The sequence below is a fragment of the Amborella trichopoda genome, chromosome 9, assembly GCF_054954075.1.
Source record: "Amborella trichopoda isolate Santa Cruz 75 chromosome 9, AtrichopodaSantaCruz75HAP2 v2.0, whole genome shotgun sequence".
NCBI classification, from domain to species: domain Eukaryota; kingdom Viridiplantae; phylum Streptophyta; class Magnoliopsida; order Amborellales; family Amborellaceae; genus Amborella; species Amborella trichopoda.
The window spans coordinates 21,649,016-21,668,582 of NC_142344.1; the positions used below are offsets into that span (position 1 = coordinate 21,649,016).

The 19,567-nt window shown below is 36.9% G+C and overlaps 1 protein-coding gene across 17 annotated transcripts in view; it reads right to left on the minus strand.

Annotated features, from left to right (window-relative positions):
• The window catches only part of LOC18436437 (DUF3754 family protein, putative (DUF3754)), a 73,926-nt gene that overhangs the window by 41,506 nt on the left and 12,853 nt on the right, over positions 1-19,567 (minus strand). For 16 of the 17 annotated variants that reach the window (XR_016040722.1, XR_016040721.1, XM_088846681.1 and 13 more), the window contains one exon: positions 9,429-9,564. Coding sequence is in view for 14 of the 17 variants with exons in the window: in XM_088846681.1 (XP_088702807.1) it covers positions 9,429-9,564 (136 nt within the window). In the remaining 3 variants the exon portion in view is untranslated. Of the gene's footprint in view, positions 1-3,965; positions 5,791-9,428; positions 9,565-19,567 lie in introns of those variants that run through there. The other variant, XM_088846692.1, reaches the window with a different exon arrangement.

Below are 19,567 nucleotides of genomic sequence, written 5' to 3' on the forward strand. Positions count from 1 at the left end.
ATAGCTCACTGTTGTTATAATGACATTGCTGTAATTTGATTTTGCAATTTGTAATTTCAAGTGTATTGGAAAATTTAATGTATTCGCTTGTATTTTGTCTACATTGTAGTCCAAGTCAAGAGAATTGGTTTTTACACACTCACAAGTGGTATCCGAGCCAAAATTCTAAGAGAGGTCCCTTTGAGTCATTTTGTGAGTCCTAGATTGTATTAGAACGTTGCTCAAGTGTTTGCCAATGGCCTCCATGTCGATAGTTACTGAATTGCTTAAAGAAGAGAAGTTCAATGGGTCGAATTACGTCAAATGGAGGAGGAAAGTGGGCTATGTACTCCATGAGGAGGGTCTCATCCCTATGATCACTTAAGACCCTCCAAATGTGCCAAAATCTAATGCCACTCAAGCCAGATGTGATGCCTATGAGACATGGAGCACCAAAAATCAAAGTGCTAGAAATGTGTTCTTAGCCACTATGTCCTACACTTAGGAAAGAGAATATGAAGAGTGTAGGATAGACAAAGAAATCATTGAAAATATGAAGAAAGCCTTTGATATTCCATCTTACTCTCACAAGGTGATGAGCATGAAGAAGCTCATGGATTGCCGGATGCCAGATGACTCGAAAATTGGTGATCATGTGAGGGATTTTTGCAATATAGTGAAGGACATTGAGTAGGCCGGCATAGCATTTGATATGCCAACTCAAGTGACCGTCTTCTTATCCACTCTGTCTCCCTCATGAGAGAATTTTACAGCCAACTTGGTGGCATGTGATACCCCCAGCACTCTTGATGATCTCACATTCTTCCTTGAAGCCAAGGAGGAGCGTCGGAAGTGAGCATGCATGGACCTAGGACTATGGTCCATATGATAAACTCTAACCGTTCCTCATCTTCTATTTCTTCCCATCGTATGCATGTGAATGTGCATGGGAATGTGCTAAATCAGAGCAAGATAACGAAACCAAAGCAGTTTACATCAGCACAAATATAAGAAACATCATTTTATAGGCATTTAAATCAAAGAAAAAAAGTAAAAATAGCATTATCAATAACCACTTTACAATCAGTAGTTCAGTAATAAGCAATGTTGCAAGGCTGGACGTGGTGCAAGATCACTTAAGCAATTCACGTAACTATGAGCAAGATAAAGAAACTATAGCAGTTTACATCAACGCAAATATAAAAAACATAATAAAGATAACAATACCCCTAAAAAAGCAACACAAACTCAATAAATTCCTTTTAAAATACATGCCTTAAAAATAACAATACCCCCTTCTAGTACACATGCCGCCTAATGCTATCGTTTAGGACCTCAAAGCATCATATCCACTAGAAAATAAAACATTACTTTTACTTTTGTAGTTATTATTAACAAGAAACTAATAAGTCTTATTCAATGAATCATGTAGGTATGCAGTGAATTTATAACTCAAAAGTCATGATCCGTTGAGTATCTTTTGCAAGGTGTAGTTAAAGGAAAATGGACTAAATTATACAAGGTCAAGGAAAAAACAAAAAGGGCGATTTGTTTGAAAATGGAGCTAGCATATGTTCTGGATGTGTCATTGGTGTGCTTCTATGCATTCAATAACTATGATGACCATATTACTATTGAAAACTATCTATGAAGTATTAAAATTGCGTAAACTAGCCCTGCTACTATTGGAAATTGTCTATAAACATTGTATAAACAAGTCCTCTTACTAATTGGGTTTCCAAGTAACTGAAATCATAATCCATAGATTATTGCGATGAGGTTACACAAACAACAATCATAGTTTGTGATTTTTTTAACAACTTTATATAATTTCAGGAATCAGGAATGCAAACTAGTTTGGATGAAGATTTCATGGAGATCGAAACAAGATTCTATATTGAATGCATTGCACTTCTGACTTCTCTACTCCTATCAACCGATGTTCTATACGGTGTAGAATCGTGATTCAAAACCCTAACAAAACGATATTCATTACATGTAGACTAGTTTCAGGAATCAAGAATGCAAACTAGTTTGGATGGAGATTTCATGGAGGTCGAAACAAGATTCTATATTGAATGAATCACACTTCTGACTTCTCTACTCCTATGAACCAATGTTCTATACGGGGTAGAATCTTAATTCAAAACCCTAACGAAACAAGATTCATTACATGCAGAATCATGTATCAATTGACATGGAATCAAGATTTAATCCTCGTTGGAATCCAGATTCGATCTATTTGGGAGCGTCTACCCACAACTAGTGGGTTCAAGTTTCTTTAGATATGTTGGATCGAGATTCCAAAATTAAGGAATCGAGTTTCCTTGGTTCCAAAAAATATTTTCTAAATAAATGTTGAATCGAGATTTCGAAATTACGGAATCGAGTTTTTTTGGTTTAAAAAAAATGGGTTTCCATGGAGATTCCTTAACAGAAATGTGGAAACGGGATTTGAAACCGAAATCGCGAGGTCTGAGGAGAGATTCCGGTAACTATGGTCTTAACCTTGTATGTGGATGATATCCTTTTGGCTAGTAGTTCCTTAAAACTAATAAGGGAAACAGTCCTTGTTATCAAATAATTTTGACATTAAAGACTTGGGACAAGCATCTTTTGTGTTGGAATTAATATAATAAGAGATAGAGCAGACCAGATTCTCCAATTATCTTAAGCTACTTTTTGCAAGAAGATTCTTGAAAAGTTTAATATGAATGAATGCAAGCCTATTAAAACACCCATGGAGAAAAGAATTAAACTAAGCCTTTGTATGAATGAATAATGATGAAAGAAAAGAAATTGAAGGTAAACCATATAGAAATGTCGTACGTTCCCTGATGTATATAACTATGGGAACTAGACCCGATTTGGAATTCGCACAAAGTTTAATTGGTAGATTCCAAAGTAATCCCAGAATGGAACATTGGAGAGCCATTAAGAGAATGCAAAGGTACTTGAAAGGAACTTGTGATTATGCTCTTACATATGGGGATGTTGATATTCTTAATGTTTTGGGCTTTTCCAATGCAGATTTCCAAGGAGATCCGGATGAGCTTAATCCACTTTGGGATATATATTCATGTATGGTAGTGGTGCCATCTCTTAGTTGTCTAAGAAGCAAAATTCAATTGCATTATTGACCATAGAATCTGAATTCTTAGGGTGGTATCTAATCCACATAATAGGACTGTGGTTCCAATATTTATTGGCCAGCTTTGACAGGCCAATCTTGACCGCCTGCACATGACTGTAGGCCATGGCCTCGTTGAGTTAGTTTGAGAAGATAGTTGTGGATCACAAATCTTGCATAGGTGGAGTGCCCCGACAGTCATTTTTTCTTAACCCATTGGTACCAATCCACTTCTAGAAGTATTTCTGAGTGTTTTATATTTTTCTTAAGAACACCAAAAATATTTTTTCAACTTTATTTATGTTCCTGTAATTTTTTAATAAATTGTTTAAAAGGTTTAAAACCCTAAAAGGACGTTTTCAAAACTTCTACAACATGAAGGGGCATAGTGGGACCGACGTTCATTTGTTTGTTTTTGTGGGGGGGGGGGGGTTGAGGGCGTAGCCCCCATACGTGTAGGATGCACAATGACGTGGGATGTGGGGCCCTCGTGCCCCACAAAGATGGACGTCCCCAAATCTCCCAGCATTTTGGGAGATCTTGTGGGGAATCCAATAGATTTGAATAATAATTGGTTTGTTACAAAAAAATTGGAAAATCATAAGGAAAGATTTTGCGACAAAATTTTGTGGATGTACAAAATAATTTATGTTTGTAAAATATTCTTTCAATCTTTCAATTTTGACCAAGACTCTTTGAATTTCTACAATTCTTTTGTGAGAGAAAAAGGAATTGTAAGTAGACGCGTTTTGATTGGTCATATTCTAGATTGATTCATGGGATAAGATTATTAAATTCCTCTATATATTATGATGGCTGATTTCAAGAATGGATGGCTCTGTTTTGTTTCTCTCACCTCACAGATTACTATTGCACTAATCTCAACATGTGAAGCATCACAAACCAACTAGAAGACAAGCCAGAAAGAGCCAACATAGGAGCCTCTGTCATCTTCAGCTTCACTAACTGAAAGCTTCTCTTGGCCTCATCCATCCATGCAAATGCACCCTTCTTCAAACAATCAATGATAGGTGCTATAATCAAACTTAAGCCCCTAATACACCTGTAAAAATTCGCCAACCCATGTAAATTGTGAACATCATGGATGGTAGTGGGATTAGGTCAATGCCTGATGGTTGCTACCTTTTGGTGACCAACCTCGATGCCCTTAGCTAAAATAACATAACCAATAAAAACCATGCTGCTTCAGCTTCATATACAACTGCTGCTCCCGTAACAAATGAAACACTAATCACATGTGCTCCATATGTGCTTGCTCACTAGTGTTGTACACTAGAATGTCATCAATAGGCCACCACAAACTTTCCACAAAAAAGGCTTAAATACCTGATTCATCACTCTCATAAAGGAACTGAGAACATTAAAGAGGCCAAATGGCATCACCAACCACTCAAAAAGGTCTTCCCGTGTCTTGAACACTGTCTTTCACATATGATGGTACCCATACCGCAAATATATCTTCAAAAAAATCATAGCAGCAGCAAATATATCCAGCATATATCCAGACGAAGAATTGGGAAGACATATTTAATTGTAATATTATTAATGGGCCCTATTGTCCACACACATACATCAAGTTCCATCCTTTTATGGTGTCAATAGAGTCGGGACAACATGTGGATTCCTTGTCACTCAAATGAACCTCTTCTGCAAAAGCGTTGTAACCTGTCTTTGTAACTCTTCATATTCTTTTAGGCTCATCCTATACGTTGCCTTGTTCGGAAAGCTCGGCCATGAACAAGGTCTATGTGATACTGGATGTTTCGCATAGGCGGTACTCCTTAAGGAAGCTCATATGGGATGCATCACGATAGTCTCTCATTAATGGCTCTATCTGTGGTGGAACTAAACTAGTAGGCTGCTCCTGCAATCAGACCATTAGATACAACATCCTGGACTTGTCCATCTCCTCCATAAAGTCCAACAAAAAACGATTAGTACAACCTTCATCTGATTTGGATGCACTTTCCTTCTTAGATGGACATAAAACCACTTTAACCCCATCTTGAACAAAAGAGTAAATCTTTTAAACCCACATGTAGGGTGCACTTGTTAAACCGCCACGGTCTTCCAAAGAATAAATGACAAGCATCCAAGGGCACATCATCCCATATGTCATTTTTATAATGCTTCCCAATTGAAAAAGAAACTCGACAGCATTTATAAATTGTTATCTCTTTACCCATCTTGAACGGAGCTATCTTGCATGGCTTTGGATGGTTTTCCCTCTTCAACTTCAACTTGTCTACCATCCCTTGAGACACAATATTGAGATTATAAACCTTCCCTTACACAGTGCATCATGTGTGGAAAATCTTCGTGTGCAACCAATATTTTTCTTCCCCTAGCCAAGGTGTCATCATACTGTGCGAATCACCAAAACTTTCTCATGGTCACTAAATGAACCTCAGGTTCATCTTCTTCAGGCACCTCATCATAAACAGGGTCTTCATTGAGTGACTGCCCGGTCCTCTTCGAGAACTTCCTTAAAAAGGGTGACAAACTTCCTTTTGTGTCGAGAAGAGACACGTCCAATTCCTGAACACCTATAGCACTTGATAACATTGTTGTTTGGTCAATTAGGGAAACTAGACCTTTGCCCCGTCACCCATTCTGTTTGCTGTTTCGATGGACCAGCAAGTCGAAACCCCAACCAGCCACTGTATTTGAAAGTTGGACAGGGTGAATTGGCATGGTATATATGGTTTTTTAATTTTTAACTTTTCTACCGGCTAGAACATTTACACAAATCCAAATACAACAAATAAATCTCAAAATAAATGATGAAAAACAACAAAAGAGGTTCTCACTTGCTGCCACTAAATAAAACTTTTTCATTCAATAAATAAAATTACATAAGACTCTTGGGAACAATAAACATAAAATGCATAACATAAAATTAAACTTGTCAGAAGATGACCTCAATTGGACATGGTATACCCCACTCCAGGTCTCTTGCTCCGATGGCGCACGAGATAATGGTCTATCTCAAATCTTAAAAGTATGGGAAACCTAGGCTATCAACCATTTAATCAGAGAGCAATAGTGGAACACAAAACTAGGCCCCAATACCTACAATATGGGGCATACCCCTCTCTTTGCACTAGGGTTGCAGTGTGCCCCCTATTTTTCTATCACAAAATATTTTCTAAGTCTCTTGAGAGGCTTGGAGAAATAAGAGATATCAGATCAGAGAGGGAGAGAGACATGTATCTTTGTGAGGGAGAGAGAGAGAGGTAATTCAAGGTGTAGAGATTTTGGTACCCTATAAAGAGTATTTATAGAGCAAGCCTCAGGGTTAGGGTTTTCGAGGGTTAGTCATCCTTATGGAGAATAAATCAAGACCATTGATCATAAGAGACATGTGGGGTGAGAGATTTTAGCCTTACAATCCTTAGATCAGCCATCATGATAGAAAGGAAGGTACTAGAATGTTATCCTTCAACTTTCTTAACCTAATCCCATCAAATATACATAATATAAAAAATATATTTCTTTTTCCTTTCTTTTTCATAAATCTCTTACACATGCTTTATTTAAAAATTCAAATCTCCTAAAATGCAAAACCTTCCTGATTTGTTTCAAATTGATTAAATGCCATGATAGCCTACCGCAAAATAAGAAAGTGACTCCTTTAAGTGGGGCGTGCCTCTCATGAGGCCATAAGTGAGCCCCATGCACCTCCCACATGCAATTTTATGGGGTGGCCCATGGACCATAATGGACCCCCATGTGTTTTATTATTTTTCAAATGAGGAAAATGATTTTTAAAAAATGATTAGTATTTTATTTTTCTCTCTAATTTATTAAATACTGAAAATTAAGTTCTCGACTATATAGAAGTCCATTTTTTAGAAAATAAAATACCCAGATATTTCTAAAAGTTCATTCTACTAATCTAAAAATAATTTCAGGTCAAATTAATTAATTCTAAGTTAATTTGATAGGAATGGGATCCAACTATGTTAAGGAATTCAAAATTACTGAAGCACTCCATCTTCTACTAGAGATTATAATCCACACCCACTTTCTCAAACTGACCTAGTAGTTCCCCTGACCCACATTCCTTCACAGGGGTTCATAACTAGCCACCAATATCAGGCAATAGGTGAGGGGACATAATTCTAATCTATGGATTACATGTTCCTCTCTAAAGATAAGTCCAAGGTCACACATACCAGTGCACAGGCAACTCATATGATGCATATAGGAGTTATCTCTTGCGCATGTACATGTATCAACCTCAATGGTGACTTGCTTCCCGATATGCCTATCATGTGTACATGTCGTATGAAGGTTTAAGGAGAGGCGTTGGCCCTCGTCCCTATAGACCCACCAATCACACACAAGGGTCACATAGTCCCTTAGCTCACTACCCTGGGCAACTCCGACCTCATGAAGGGATAACCTTGCTAACCCTCATCTGTTGTGATCTATGCCCAGGTATTTAGGATTTTGTAACTCGACTAACCTAGCTCATTAAGCCTATTCAAAGTCTCGGTAAACAACATTTGTCAATCTCGGTCCCTCTGGACCATACTCCCACAGGAGTTCTTTGTTCCACTATATCAAAAATTGATTATATGCTCTCGTAAGGCCTTTAATGGCCACAAAAACCCAACGATATTGTCACCTTTTCGTCTAAAATTTCCACCACAGCTGCATGTACCACCCTGGGCTGCTTCCCACCTTGATGAGGTCGCTTCTGTTGAGCTTCTATCCTAATAATAAGGTCGTCCACTTTATCCAATGTCTAATAACGTTGTAACACGACCACGTCTTGTATGGATGTTTTCAGCCCCTTTACATAACGAGCTATGGATTTCTCCTGTCTTTCAACCGCATCAGTTTGGGCCATTAACTGATGAAATGTATTCATCCACATTCCCCTCACCTTAACGGATGTTATCATCTTTAAATAAAGGGGCCGCAAATAATTTTCAGATAGGTGCTTTTCCTTCAATTTACTCTTCATCTTCTCCCAAGAAGTGACTTTTGGCTTTTCAATTCTTTCACTTCTAACCCTAAGTTGTTGCCACCATGCCAAGGAACCCTTGTTTAATTTGTGGCAATAATTTTCACCTTTTTATTATCGGGTACTTCTTTGTAGTCAAAACCCATTCTACAATATTCAACCAATAAATAAACAATTATGGTTCAGTCTTACCGTCAAAATAAAAAATATCCAACTGCAAATTGGAATCCCTAGAGTAATTCTTCTGTCACTTTGCACAACGGCAAAGAGAGTTGTACTCGACATCTTCTTGGGTGGAAAGATCATCGGCTTGCCCATGATTGAAGTCCGCAAATTCTTGTGCAAGCTTCTGAACCTACCTCATGAGATCCTCAATCTCATAATCTCTGGCATCATGGGCTAGGTCAATGAGAGCTCCCCTTCCATGATCCATTCCTACTATCATAGATTCGCTGAAATCACAAACCCTAGGCTGAATTCAGCAAGTTCTATGGCGGAAATCAAAACACACTGGGCAGAAATCAGTAAATTCTTGGCTGAAATCAATAAACCCTGCTCTAAATTCAGTCAACCCTAGACTTGACCAAAGATTTCTGCCCTTGCTGCTCAAGAATCATGTGTTTTGCTACCAATTGTGATAGATTTTTTGAGGAGGAAAACAGATAACAGTACCAAGGGCAAACACACACACAAATCTGAAGAAACCTATAGTTTCTTCTTCAAACCCAAATTAGGGTTCCAAGTTAGAGCTTTTCTCTCTCTTTTTTTTCTTCGTGGAATGATCCCATAGAGAACTTTAATTACAAAAGTCAGTAATGCCCCTAACTAAAAGAAAACTTGACTCACACAGTCCTAACTTAAAATAACTTAATTCACAAAAAAAAAAAAACTTAAAAGTAACTTAAAATTAAATTTGAAGTAAAATAATTGAAGGTCACACACTCAATTAGAAATTTAAAATAAACAGGAAATTCACTGAAAAAATCCCAAAATAAGCTGAAAAACGTCCAGATCAGATATTGTTCTTCGTATTCTTCTTAGTAGCTCGCCTGGGGTTCGCACCCTCCAAATAATTGCACATATTAGAAGGAACCTGCTGCTCCGATAATTAATAATTTTCGCTTGCTCCACTTGACACATTTTGCACGTCATTAGAAGAACTGCTTCATAAAAACTTATGGCTTTTAACTAATTTACATCCCAATAAATGGCCACAACAGCCCATTTATTTCTATGCTATACATGTAATACCAAATGCATTTAAGTATAAGTATAAATTTATAATATAGGAAAGTTCACCCCTGCCGTAAACATTCAACCAACCTCATTTATCCAGATGCCAACTTTTTTCAGAGGTTTTGACAAGTTGCGGAAGAGCTCTTGCAGAAATTTTGACTGAAGATAGTCCAATTTTTCAACAAGAAGTAGGCCCCGCTGCCTCTCAGCAGCATATCCACGCCTATGCATTAAGAAAAAGGGAAACAAATACAAGAAATAGTTAGTAGCATAACCAGAAAAAAAGGAGCTCTATGACTGGAGCAGCATAAGTGATAAGTAAATATAAAATATAAGACAAGAATCCATTGGAAAACCATTCATTGGGGAAATCACAACATTCTTAATATTCAGTCCCCAATGGTTCTCAGAAGGATCATACTATCACACGCTTCATAAATTCAAAACTCCAAATCGACTAGGCATCTTATTGGGCCCGCCCAACCAAGCAACCTCGACTTGACTTGCTTCCTATAACATCGCATACATATATGTAGATACATATATGTAGATCTATGTATGTGGTGGTCGTGGGGGGGGGGGGGGAGAGAGAGAGAGAGAGAGAGCTATTTTTATATTAAACAAATTATATGTGATATGGCTATTTAAACTCTAAACAGTGAATTCGACATCTGATGGTACATATTTGGGGGCAAGAAATATATACATCCCCATAGTAAAATAACATCTCTTCATGCCATATTGTTAAAAGCAAACATGGGTGACATTCTTGTCACTAAAGTTCTTCATATTTCCACCTATGTTTTGGTTGGAAATAAAAAGAAAAAGAATGATGTGGCAAAAAAATAGGAGCAAATATTGATATTGTCCTACTCATAATTCGAAGCCCTCTAAAATAGAAAATTCATAGTAATTAATTATTCAAAACACATGTTTCGAATGTGATAATTATGAGCAACCAGCTACACTTAATTGACAAGAGACCAATTAAATACATGAATTAATGGCTGGTTTTACTTGCTGATAGAGTTGGCGGGGTCTAGCACTAGATTCAGATAATATGAGATTTCAACCTATCCCAAAACTTGTTGGGTTTTTGTGGTCATTAAAGGTCTTCTGAGAGCATGTAATTTTGATATAGTGGAACAAAGAACTCCAATGGGAGTACGGTCCAGAAGGACCGAGGTTGGCAATATTGTTTGCCGAGACTCAGCCTAGGCTTGACAAGCTAGGCCAGTCGAGTACCAAAACCCTAAACACCTGAGCATAGAGCACAATTGAGAAGAGTTAGCAGGGTTATCCTTTAATGAGGTCTGTAACCCTTGTGTGTGATTGGTGGGCTTGAAGGGATGAGGGCCGAAGCCTCATCTTATACCATCAGTGTGATTGGTGGGCCCTGAAGGGACGAGAGCCAAAGCCTCATCTTATACCATCACACGGCATGTACACATGATAGCCGTATTGGTAAGCAAAGCACCATTGAGGGTGATGAAAGCACATGTGCGAGAGATAACCCCCGTATGCATCGCATGCGAAGTGTGTGCACAAGTCTGTGTGACCTAAGACTTGTCCCTAAGCGGAACCCGTAATCCATAGATTAGGATTATGACCCCTCACCTATTAGCTGACTTTGGTAGCCCAGTCATGAACCCCTGTGATGGACGTGATAGGAACTACTGGGTCAGTTTGAGAAAATGGGTGTGGATTATAGTCCCTAGTAGAAGATGGAGTGCTTTAGTAGTTTCACTCTTTTTCCTTAAATGATTTTTAAATTAATAAAATGCATTTTTAAAAGTCTTTGGGAAATTAAAATTTCTCAAAATAGATTTATAAAAGGGTACGGTTTGTATAGAGCCTAGGCTGTAAACAATCAAATTAGAGCCTACCTTCAAATAGTGTCGAGAAATGTGGTTTCAATACTGAAAATCTTTTTGATAGCCTTAAAATATATTTTCATCTTTATTTATAAAGTTTAAAGCTCAAAAAATAGTGTACATCGAGAGATCTATGAAAACTTGAAAATTTTGAAAATTGACGGTCCAAAAATGTGTTACAAAATAACTATATTCAAAAGTTGAAATCTATTTTTCTCTCATGTCCAAGCATCTTGATGTCGAGATGATCAATTTGAGGATATTTGGGCATCAAAACAACATCTTCTAATGAAATTTTTGAGGTAGGCTCGAATTTGATTGTTTAGAGCCTCAGCTTTATATAAACTTTTCTCTTTATAAAAAGGCTAAAACTGAATTTTTAGTATTTAATAAATCAGAGAGAAAATAAAATAGCAATCATTTTCTAAAAATCATGCAATCATTTTCTAAAAATCATTTTCTTGATTTTATAAACGATAATACATAGGGGGGGCCATTACTGTCCATGGGTCCCACCATAATATTGGATGTGGAGGGGCTACGTGGGGCCCACTTAGGGCTTCATAAGTGGCGTGCCCCACTCCACCTTCCTATTTTGAAGACCACGCAAGATGGCATTTAATTAAGGTGAACAAAAGAGGAAGGTTTTGCAATTGGAAAGAGATTTTAATTTTCAAATAAGCATGTGTAAGAGAAAATATGGAAATTAAAGGTATCTGCAATATAGTTTTTACATATGGAATATTTGATGGAATTAGGTTAAAGAACCTGAAAGATAAGGTTCTTGCACCTTCCTTTAGACCATGATGGTTAAACTAAGAACTGTAAGGCTAAGATCTCTCACCCTGCAGGTCACCTATGACCAATGGCTTGGATCTATTCTCCATATGGATGGGTAACCCTAGAAACCCTAACCCTAACCATGATTCTATAAATAGCCTCTATGGGGGGTCATATTCTATATGCCTAAGGTTACATCTCTCTCTCTCCCCCTCTAAGAGCCACACGACCCCTCTCTCTCTTGGATCTCTCTCATCTCTCCAAGCCCCTCAAAGGCTTAGAAAAAATTTTGTGAAAGAAAAAGGGGGCATGCCCAATACAATTAGCCTTGAGGCTTGCTTTTAGTTCCACCATTGCTCTCTGTGATTGAAGGGTTAGCCTAGGCTTCCCATACTTATAAGATCTGAGATGATCACGTGCGCCATCGGAAGCGGAGACCTAGAGTGCGGTGTATCAAGTCCAGTTGAGGTAATATTTTGGCAGTTTATTTTTATATTGTGCAGTTTAGTGCAGTAAGTAAGAACCTGTTTTATTATTTATATTTATTTATTTTGAGTTTATTTTGTTGTATTTGGACCTTTGTAAGTGTTCTAGCCAGTAGAAAAGAGAAAAATTAAAAACCGCATATACTGTGCTAGTTGACCCTGTCCAACTTTCAAAACGTAAGAAAGATTTCTAATAGTAGATGAAAGATAAATTCATGTTTTCTCCCTATTAATTATTCCTGAACCTAAGCATTTATTGCTGGAAATTCTAGCAAGAGCTTCTGCAAGGTACAAAGATTAAGTTGACTAACCCAGGAACAAAGTTAGCAAACAGCAGTACATTCCACTATCCGGTTATTCTCAGTCACTCAAGTGAGAGAGACAGAAACTAAGTCAATTAACAGGAAATCTTTGGAATGCTTTATGAGTCTAAGGATGCAGGCTTTTGCATACAACCAGCATGAAGCAAAAGGAAAGCCAAGGTAACAACAAACAGTGAGCACAACCAAATGGCAGGCTACAAAACTTATGGATTATCAACGCATTCTGTTACGACCCAATTTTGAATAGCAGGATTTGCGCTTTACCAAATAGTAATGTTCCTGGACTTTTGAACAAACCTAAAGAAGAAATCCAAAGGATATAAACTTTTGAACGAACTTAAAGAAGAAATCCAAAGGGTTTAAACTTCCTCAAACAACCTGAAAGTCATTCCAGGAAGACAAATTTTAAGAAGTTTAGTAGGTCCTCCAACCAAAACCTCAATTCCATCAAAAACAATTACAGTGGTGCTGAAAAATTATCTCCAGTTCATGACGGACTACAAGATTTCCAACAGGTTATGGAGAACCAAAGGTATGTGTGCAATAAGAAATTATTAAAAGATTCCAAATTAATCAAACCCCGTGCAACTGGCATAGCAGGAAGAAAAAACCCCACTAATGTGATAATAGGGGAAGATGTTCCCTTTAAACACTTCAGTGGAAAATCATCTTCTTGACTTTGAAAGCCAAAAGTGCAGCAGTAGCATGATGCCAAAATATTGTGGCAAAACACTTAGAGGGTGGTAGCAACGTCCATGCCACCTTTAGGGATCTTAGGATTGTTGGTGGTATAAGACCAAGTGGCTAGGTACACAATCTTTAAAAAAAATTCATTGTATTAAAACTCAAAGGCTTAAATACATGAATATCTCAATAGAAAACCATAATCCAGCCTACAAGCTTCGTTTATACACATTTGAATAATAAAAATTCAACCCTAATAGGTCCCTTACAAATACCTAACTCAAAAATACAATTAAACTCGATACAATGTCCAAATATTAAAAATATACATCTAGACGACATATTACATGACTTGCACTTAAAATTCTTCATTTTATCAAAATTACACAAAAAATTCATCTTCATTCTTCATCCTCATCATATATCACAATATCTTATACACATCATACACTTGATTATAATAATCCAATGAGATTTCAATTCACATAAACAATAAAACATAGCAATAAAGCTCATACTACAATATTAAAAGCACAATTCTATTTTTCACTTAACATACACAAATTCTTCAACCATGAATAATTTAATAACTGTAAATACAGTAAATAAACATGCATACAAACATGTCGGAAGTCATGCCCTTGTGCTCGGGCAACAAATTCGAGCCTTTTAGGAACTTAATTTTGTCCCAATGAATAGTGCAAGAGTGGCTTATAATCTCAAGGGTGTCTAGTCCAATTAGGAAGCTCTTTCACTTTTAAAACTACTTCTTAGAGTCCACAAAATAGATTTAAGAAGGTTTGCAAGAAGAATGGAGCAAATCGGATCAATATAGAGCAAGATAGAGCAAACCTACTTGTGGTGGTCCACCACAACAACTTTTCATGCAAAAGTTCCCACTCTAAATGACCAAATACACTTCTAAGAGGATCTACATATCTCTGGAATTTGAATAACAAGATTTAGAAATGCTCAAGAGAATTCGTACAAGGTAGATCAAAGGAAACTATGCATGATCAAAGGTTTATCGATGCATAAAACACATAAACCAGTGAGGGATCACACTTTGTAAGAATGGCATGAAGATAATATCAAAATGGAGGTCTAAAGAAGCTAAAACATTACTGTAAATGAAATTTTCAATAACCTTTGATTAAGGATAAAATGATCTTTGAAATAAAACAACTTAGAGAGATAATACCTTAATCATCGTAGGAGATAAGCTTGATTTTATGTAATGAAAGACCACCATCAAGCTTCAAAGATCATCAATGGAGGATGGGAACTCTCAAAGGAAAATGGGTGGCATGTGGAGGTCTCAAGGTTTGCTCTCTCTCTTTCTCTCTCTACTCAATTCAAGCAAAATCCAATTTTCAAAGTGGGTAGGGTGAAAGATTGGATATCTTCAACACCCTTGATGCACCTATCTAAAGGCACATGAGAGGCCAATATACCCTAGCCACCCATCCCCATCCAACCATTAGGATGAAGGGATGGGATGGGATTGAGAACACTTCTCACCACATTAAACCCTAAGTAAGGCCACTTTACCATTTTGTCCTTAGATCCATATTTTTATGCCAAATGAATCCAACTTACCTTTACACAAAAGCCCTTAGTATTAAATAATCAAATAGTGTAGAGATCCATCAAGGGCAATGGGCAATAAAGTAAATAGTAAAACTCACACATGAGGAAAGGTACACCTTTATGAAAGCCAATTACCTATAAATCTAATATTTCAAACGAACCACAACGAGCTTAATGTCCCATTCACACGTGTGAAGATATTTTTTAAATTCAAATTCAAATTTCAATTTTACTTTGGATTCAATATTTAAATTAAATTAAAATGAACCTCACACATGCCAACAAAGGCACTTGTGTGAAACAAATAAACTTGTGACAAAAATGTACTTTAAGTTATCATATAATATAACAAGTCAAATAACAATATATAACAACATAACAACAAGGATATTCAGGCCTTGAAAAACCATATACCCAACAAGGATATCCCAGCTAAAGTGTTTAGAATTAAAGGGGAGAATAATCCCCTCAGGAAATTACAAATGATCACATTGCCCTATTAGCTGAGTAAGAGGCCTAAGCATGCAAAAGCCCCATCCAGTCCATAAAAAAGGTCCTTCTAGGTCTTTCGTTTTGTGGCCTGTCATAGACACCTTTGAGATAAAGTTTTGTTTGTGAAACTCTAGAAGCAAAAAAGGGGCCAAGAACCATTCAAGTTCTAGTATTTTAAGTATGGAAAAAATTTATATAAGGTTGCAACCTTAAAATGTAGAATTACAGATGCACCTCAATATGAAGAAAAAAATATATTTTGAGTCCCAGAAATAGTGCATCTTGCAACACATTATCTAGACCATCCATTTTCAATATTTCATATGTTCATAGATCTACTTGATTTTAACCATTTTTTGAGTTTAAAATTTTATAATTAGATATGAAAATAGATTTTCAGATAATCCTCATAATTTTTTACACCAAAATTACATATTATGATAAATTTTAGAGGTGCGCTTTAATTGGATTGTTTAAGGTTGCATCCTTATAGAACCACACCCTTTTAAGTATTCATGATTTCGAGAATTCACCTTTTGTGGTTTACAGTTAAACTGTATTTTTTACAAATGAATGTCCTGGTTAATTGTCATTTAACACTATATTCTTTAAGATATGACAGCCCCTTAGATATGTCAGGCCTTTGATAAGGCAACAGACATGAACCTCATCTATGAACCCCACCTATAGATTGATAAAGAGGCTCACAAAGGAACCTCAGGGCATTAATATCAACAGATTTTTCCCCCTTTCCCTGAGAAAAAACTCAATTTAACCAGTGATTATCGAGTATCGAGCCCACAATGACCCTATCCAGTTCTGCCCTGATTTCTCCTAACATCTTTAATGATAAATCCACCCACGCTTTAACTACCCATTTCTGTTTTGGTTCTTAAGTGCTTCGACACGGTGGATGCAGCATATATGAGCCAGAAGGAAGCAAAAGAATCCAAAGGTAGTAAAGGCCCACTCCTCTTGATCATGTGGCTTGTCATGGTTCACCATCAGATAAAACGAAGCAAAACAAATCAAAGAGCCTAATAAAAAAGCAAGAATCAGAACTCACAATTATCACAGGCATAAGAGGAACAATTACTCTATGGTTCACCTAGTTTGCAGCCCACTAGCGGGCGTAGCAACTTTTCAAATGTTGACCGGTCAAAAGTGACGAAGTATACTGTTAAATCACATGTATTGGAACATTCTGTACTCCTAAAGATTTATCACCGCTTTGAGATTTTCTTTTTAGTAAACAATAATTATGCAAGATACCTGTATTGATTGGACTTATGTTTACCAAGTTCAAAGAACAGTTATTCCAGATTTATTAGAACTGCTAATCAAAAGTTGAATTCTGGTTATCAGGATAGAAATAGGCAAAAGGGAGATTTTCATTGTTTGCAAATCATTCAGATAACATGTAGTGAATAGTGACAAATGGGGTAACCTATAGTAGATGACTACATGATTCATGCAAGAGGGAGTCGCTTCTTACTCATAAAGCACCCTCAAAACAGCCAGATATAATACAACATATCTTTCAGTGGGGTTTTTATAAGGCACCCTCCTTATATCATAGATGTAGGGTGTACATCTAAATTTCATCTAGAGATGTACTTCAAATGTCAGAAACCATATGACGGCTTGAAAAATATAGTTTTATCCCTATTTATGGAATTTAAAAAATGGTACTAATCGAGCAAATCTATAAACACGTGAAAATCTTGAAAATAGACAGTCCAAATAATTGGTCATAAGATATACTATTTTTAGGACTTGAATTCTTTTTTTCTTCGTATCCATACATCTTGAGGTCAAGATGGATCAAATCGGACGGTTTTCCAACATCGAAATATTCTCATTTGGAGGACTTTTGAGGTGCACCTTACTTCGATAGTATAAGGTTGACACCTTATATAAATCTTTTTCCAATATCTTTTACATGATTTTCAATAAGGAACATCAACAAAGCAATGGGGGGAATTCGTCTGGCAAAATGGCTCAAACAGAACTCAAAAGAAATTTTCTATTTCCCTAGCATTGCTCGATGTGTGGTAAAAAGTAGCGAATTTTTGCAAAGGAAAAATAAGAATATTGTTGCAGATCTATCAAAAACAAAAGGTAAGGTGACGATACTACAGATACCAAAACATCAATAATTCCTCTATTATGCATCCAAAACATACAATCTAACCATCCAACTCTTGTCAAAATTGAAGAACAATATATGGCCTTTCAAGGTCTTGTATGCAATACCAGCCCTCCTCAAAGTCACAGTGGGAGTGACCAAGAAAGTTGTGGCTACTGAAGTCTCTTGCGTACTGGGATCCAGATAGAACAAAATAACAGCATTTTGACTAAGACGAGGTTCTTAGAGCGTTTTATGAACCGAGAGGTTTTAGGGTTTTTCCTCTAGTCATGGTCAGTATGACTAGTTTCGCCTCATGTCGTGTGAGCCCTGTATGAGCCCTGTGTGAGCCCGATGTGAGCATAGCTGGGCCGTAACTGAAGTGGTACAAAGTCTAGGAACACTTTAATTAAACAAAAAAATAACAATACAACTCGATGCTCGACTACAAAAGTTTTGCTTGTACAAAGCAAATACACTCTCGTACTTTAACACAATGATACAAGCACTTTTAGACTTTAGATACCACTGAAAATCAACTCTAAAACAGTCCCCTTATGGGGCAAATTACATGCCACTCACACCAACTCAAAATGGAACATTTAGTTACATACAATGAAAATACACCATCGCATAAACAAATTACATGAACATAACTACCCCAATTGTAATAACAGAGAATAAGAAAAATAAAACAGAGATGTTAGAGTGCCAAAATACTCGGGAACCCAATGGTTCGAACCCCTTGTGCCCAGGCCACGATTGGGCCTTTGAAGGACTTTATTTTGTCCCAAAGATGAGTGCACGAGTGGTTCAAGTATCACAAGGGTATATAACCTTTTGGGAAGCTTATACACCTTTACAAATACTTCATATGGTCCACATTCAATGATAAAAACAATACACGACAGTTTGCAAAAGGAACAAGAGAGATCGGATCAAAAACATGCAAGATAGAGCAAAACTATGTAGTGTAGTCCATCGGTCCACCAAAACAGGATTGCATGTAAAACTATGAACTCTACATGATTCAAAAGGTGATGATAGATCTCTGGAATATGAATATCAAGCATAACAAATGCTCCAGAAAATTCGTGCAAAGGAAGTCAAGATAAACTACGCATATTCAATAGATCATCAAGGCATAAAACTCATAATCAAGTGTGGGACTACACTTTTCAAGGGTTGCATGAAGATCATGTGAAGCAAAGGGTAAATATATTTTAAGGCTACTGCAACCACAGATTTACAGCAAGTTATGAAGTGGAAGAAGATGGAAATGATGAAGAAAAACTCAATGAAAGCTTACCTTGATCATAGCTTAAGGTGGGCTTGATCTCATATGATGAGGGAGTACCATAAAAACTTCAAAATATGATCAAGGGAATGGTAAAGCTCAAGGTGTAAAGACTGGTGGGTGGAGGCTATGGAGGGATGGATCTCTCTCTCTCTCTTAGTTATTTTTCTTATGAAAATATGTTTCTTAAAGTTAAGGTTAAGTTGGACCTTATGATGGTATTTATATGAAGTGTGTACGTAGGACCCTTGATGCACATCAATGGCATATGAGAGGTTAAAATATCCTAGCCACTCATCCCCATCCACCGCTAGGATGAAGGGATGAGATTTTGCCACCATTATCACTCACTAAAACCTAAATCAAAGCCACATTACCATTTTTGTCCTTAATCCCATGGTTTAATTCCAAACTCATCCAAGTGTGCTTACATAAAAGCCCTCAATGTTTATTAAATCCGATAGAGTGTAGAGATTCTACAGGGGCAAGGGCATTTTATTAAAAAGTATCAATCACATGGGAAAGGTGAAAAGGGGTTATGACACCATCAATAGAATTAACTCAACCCACACC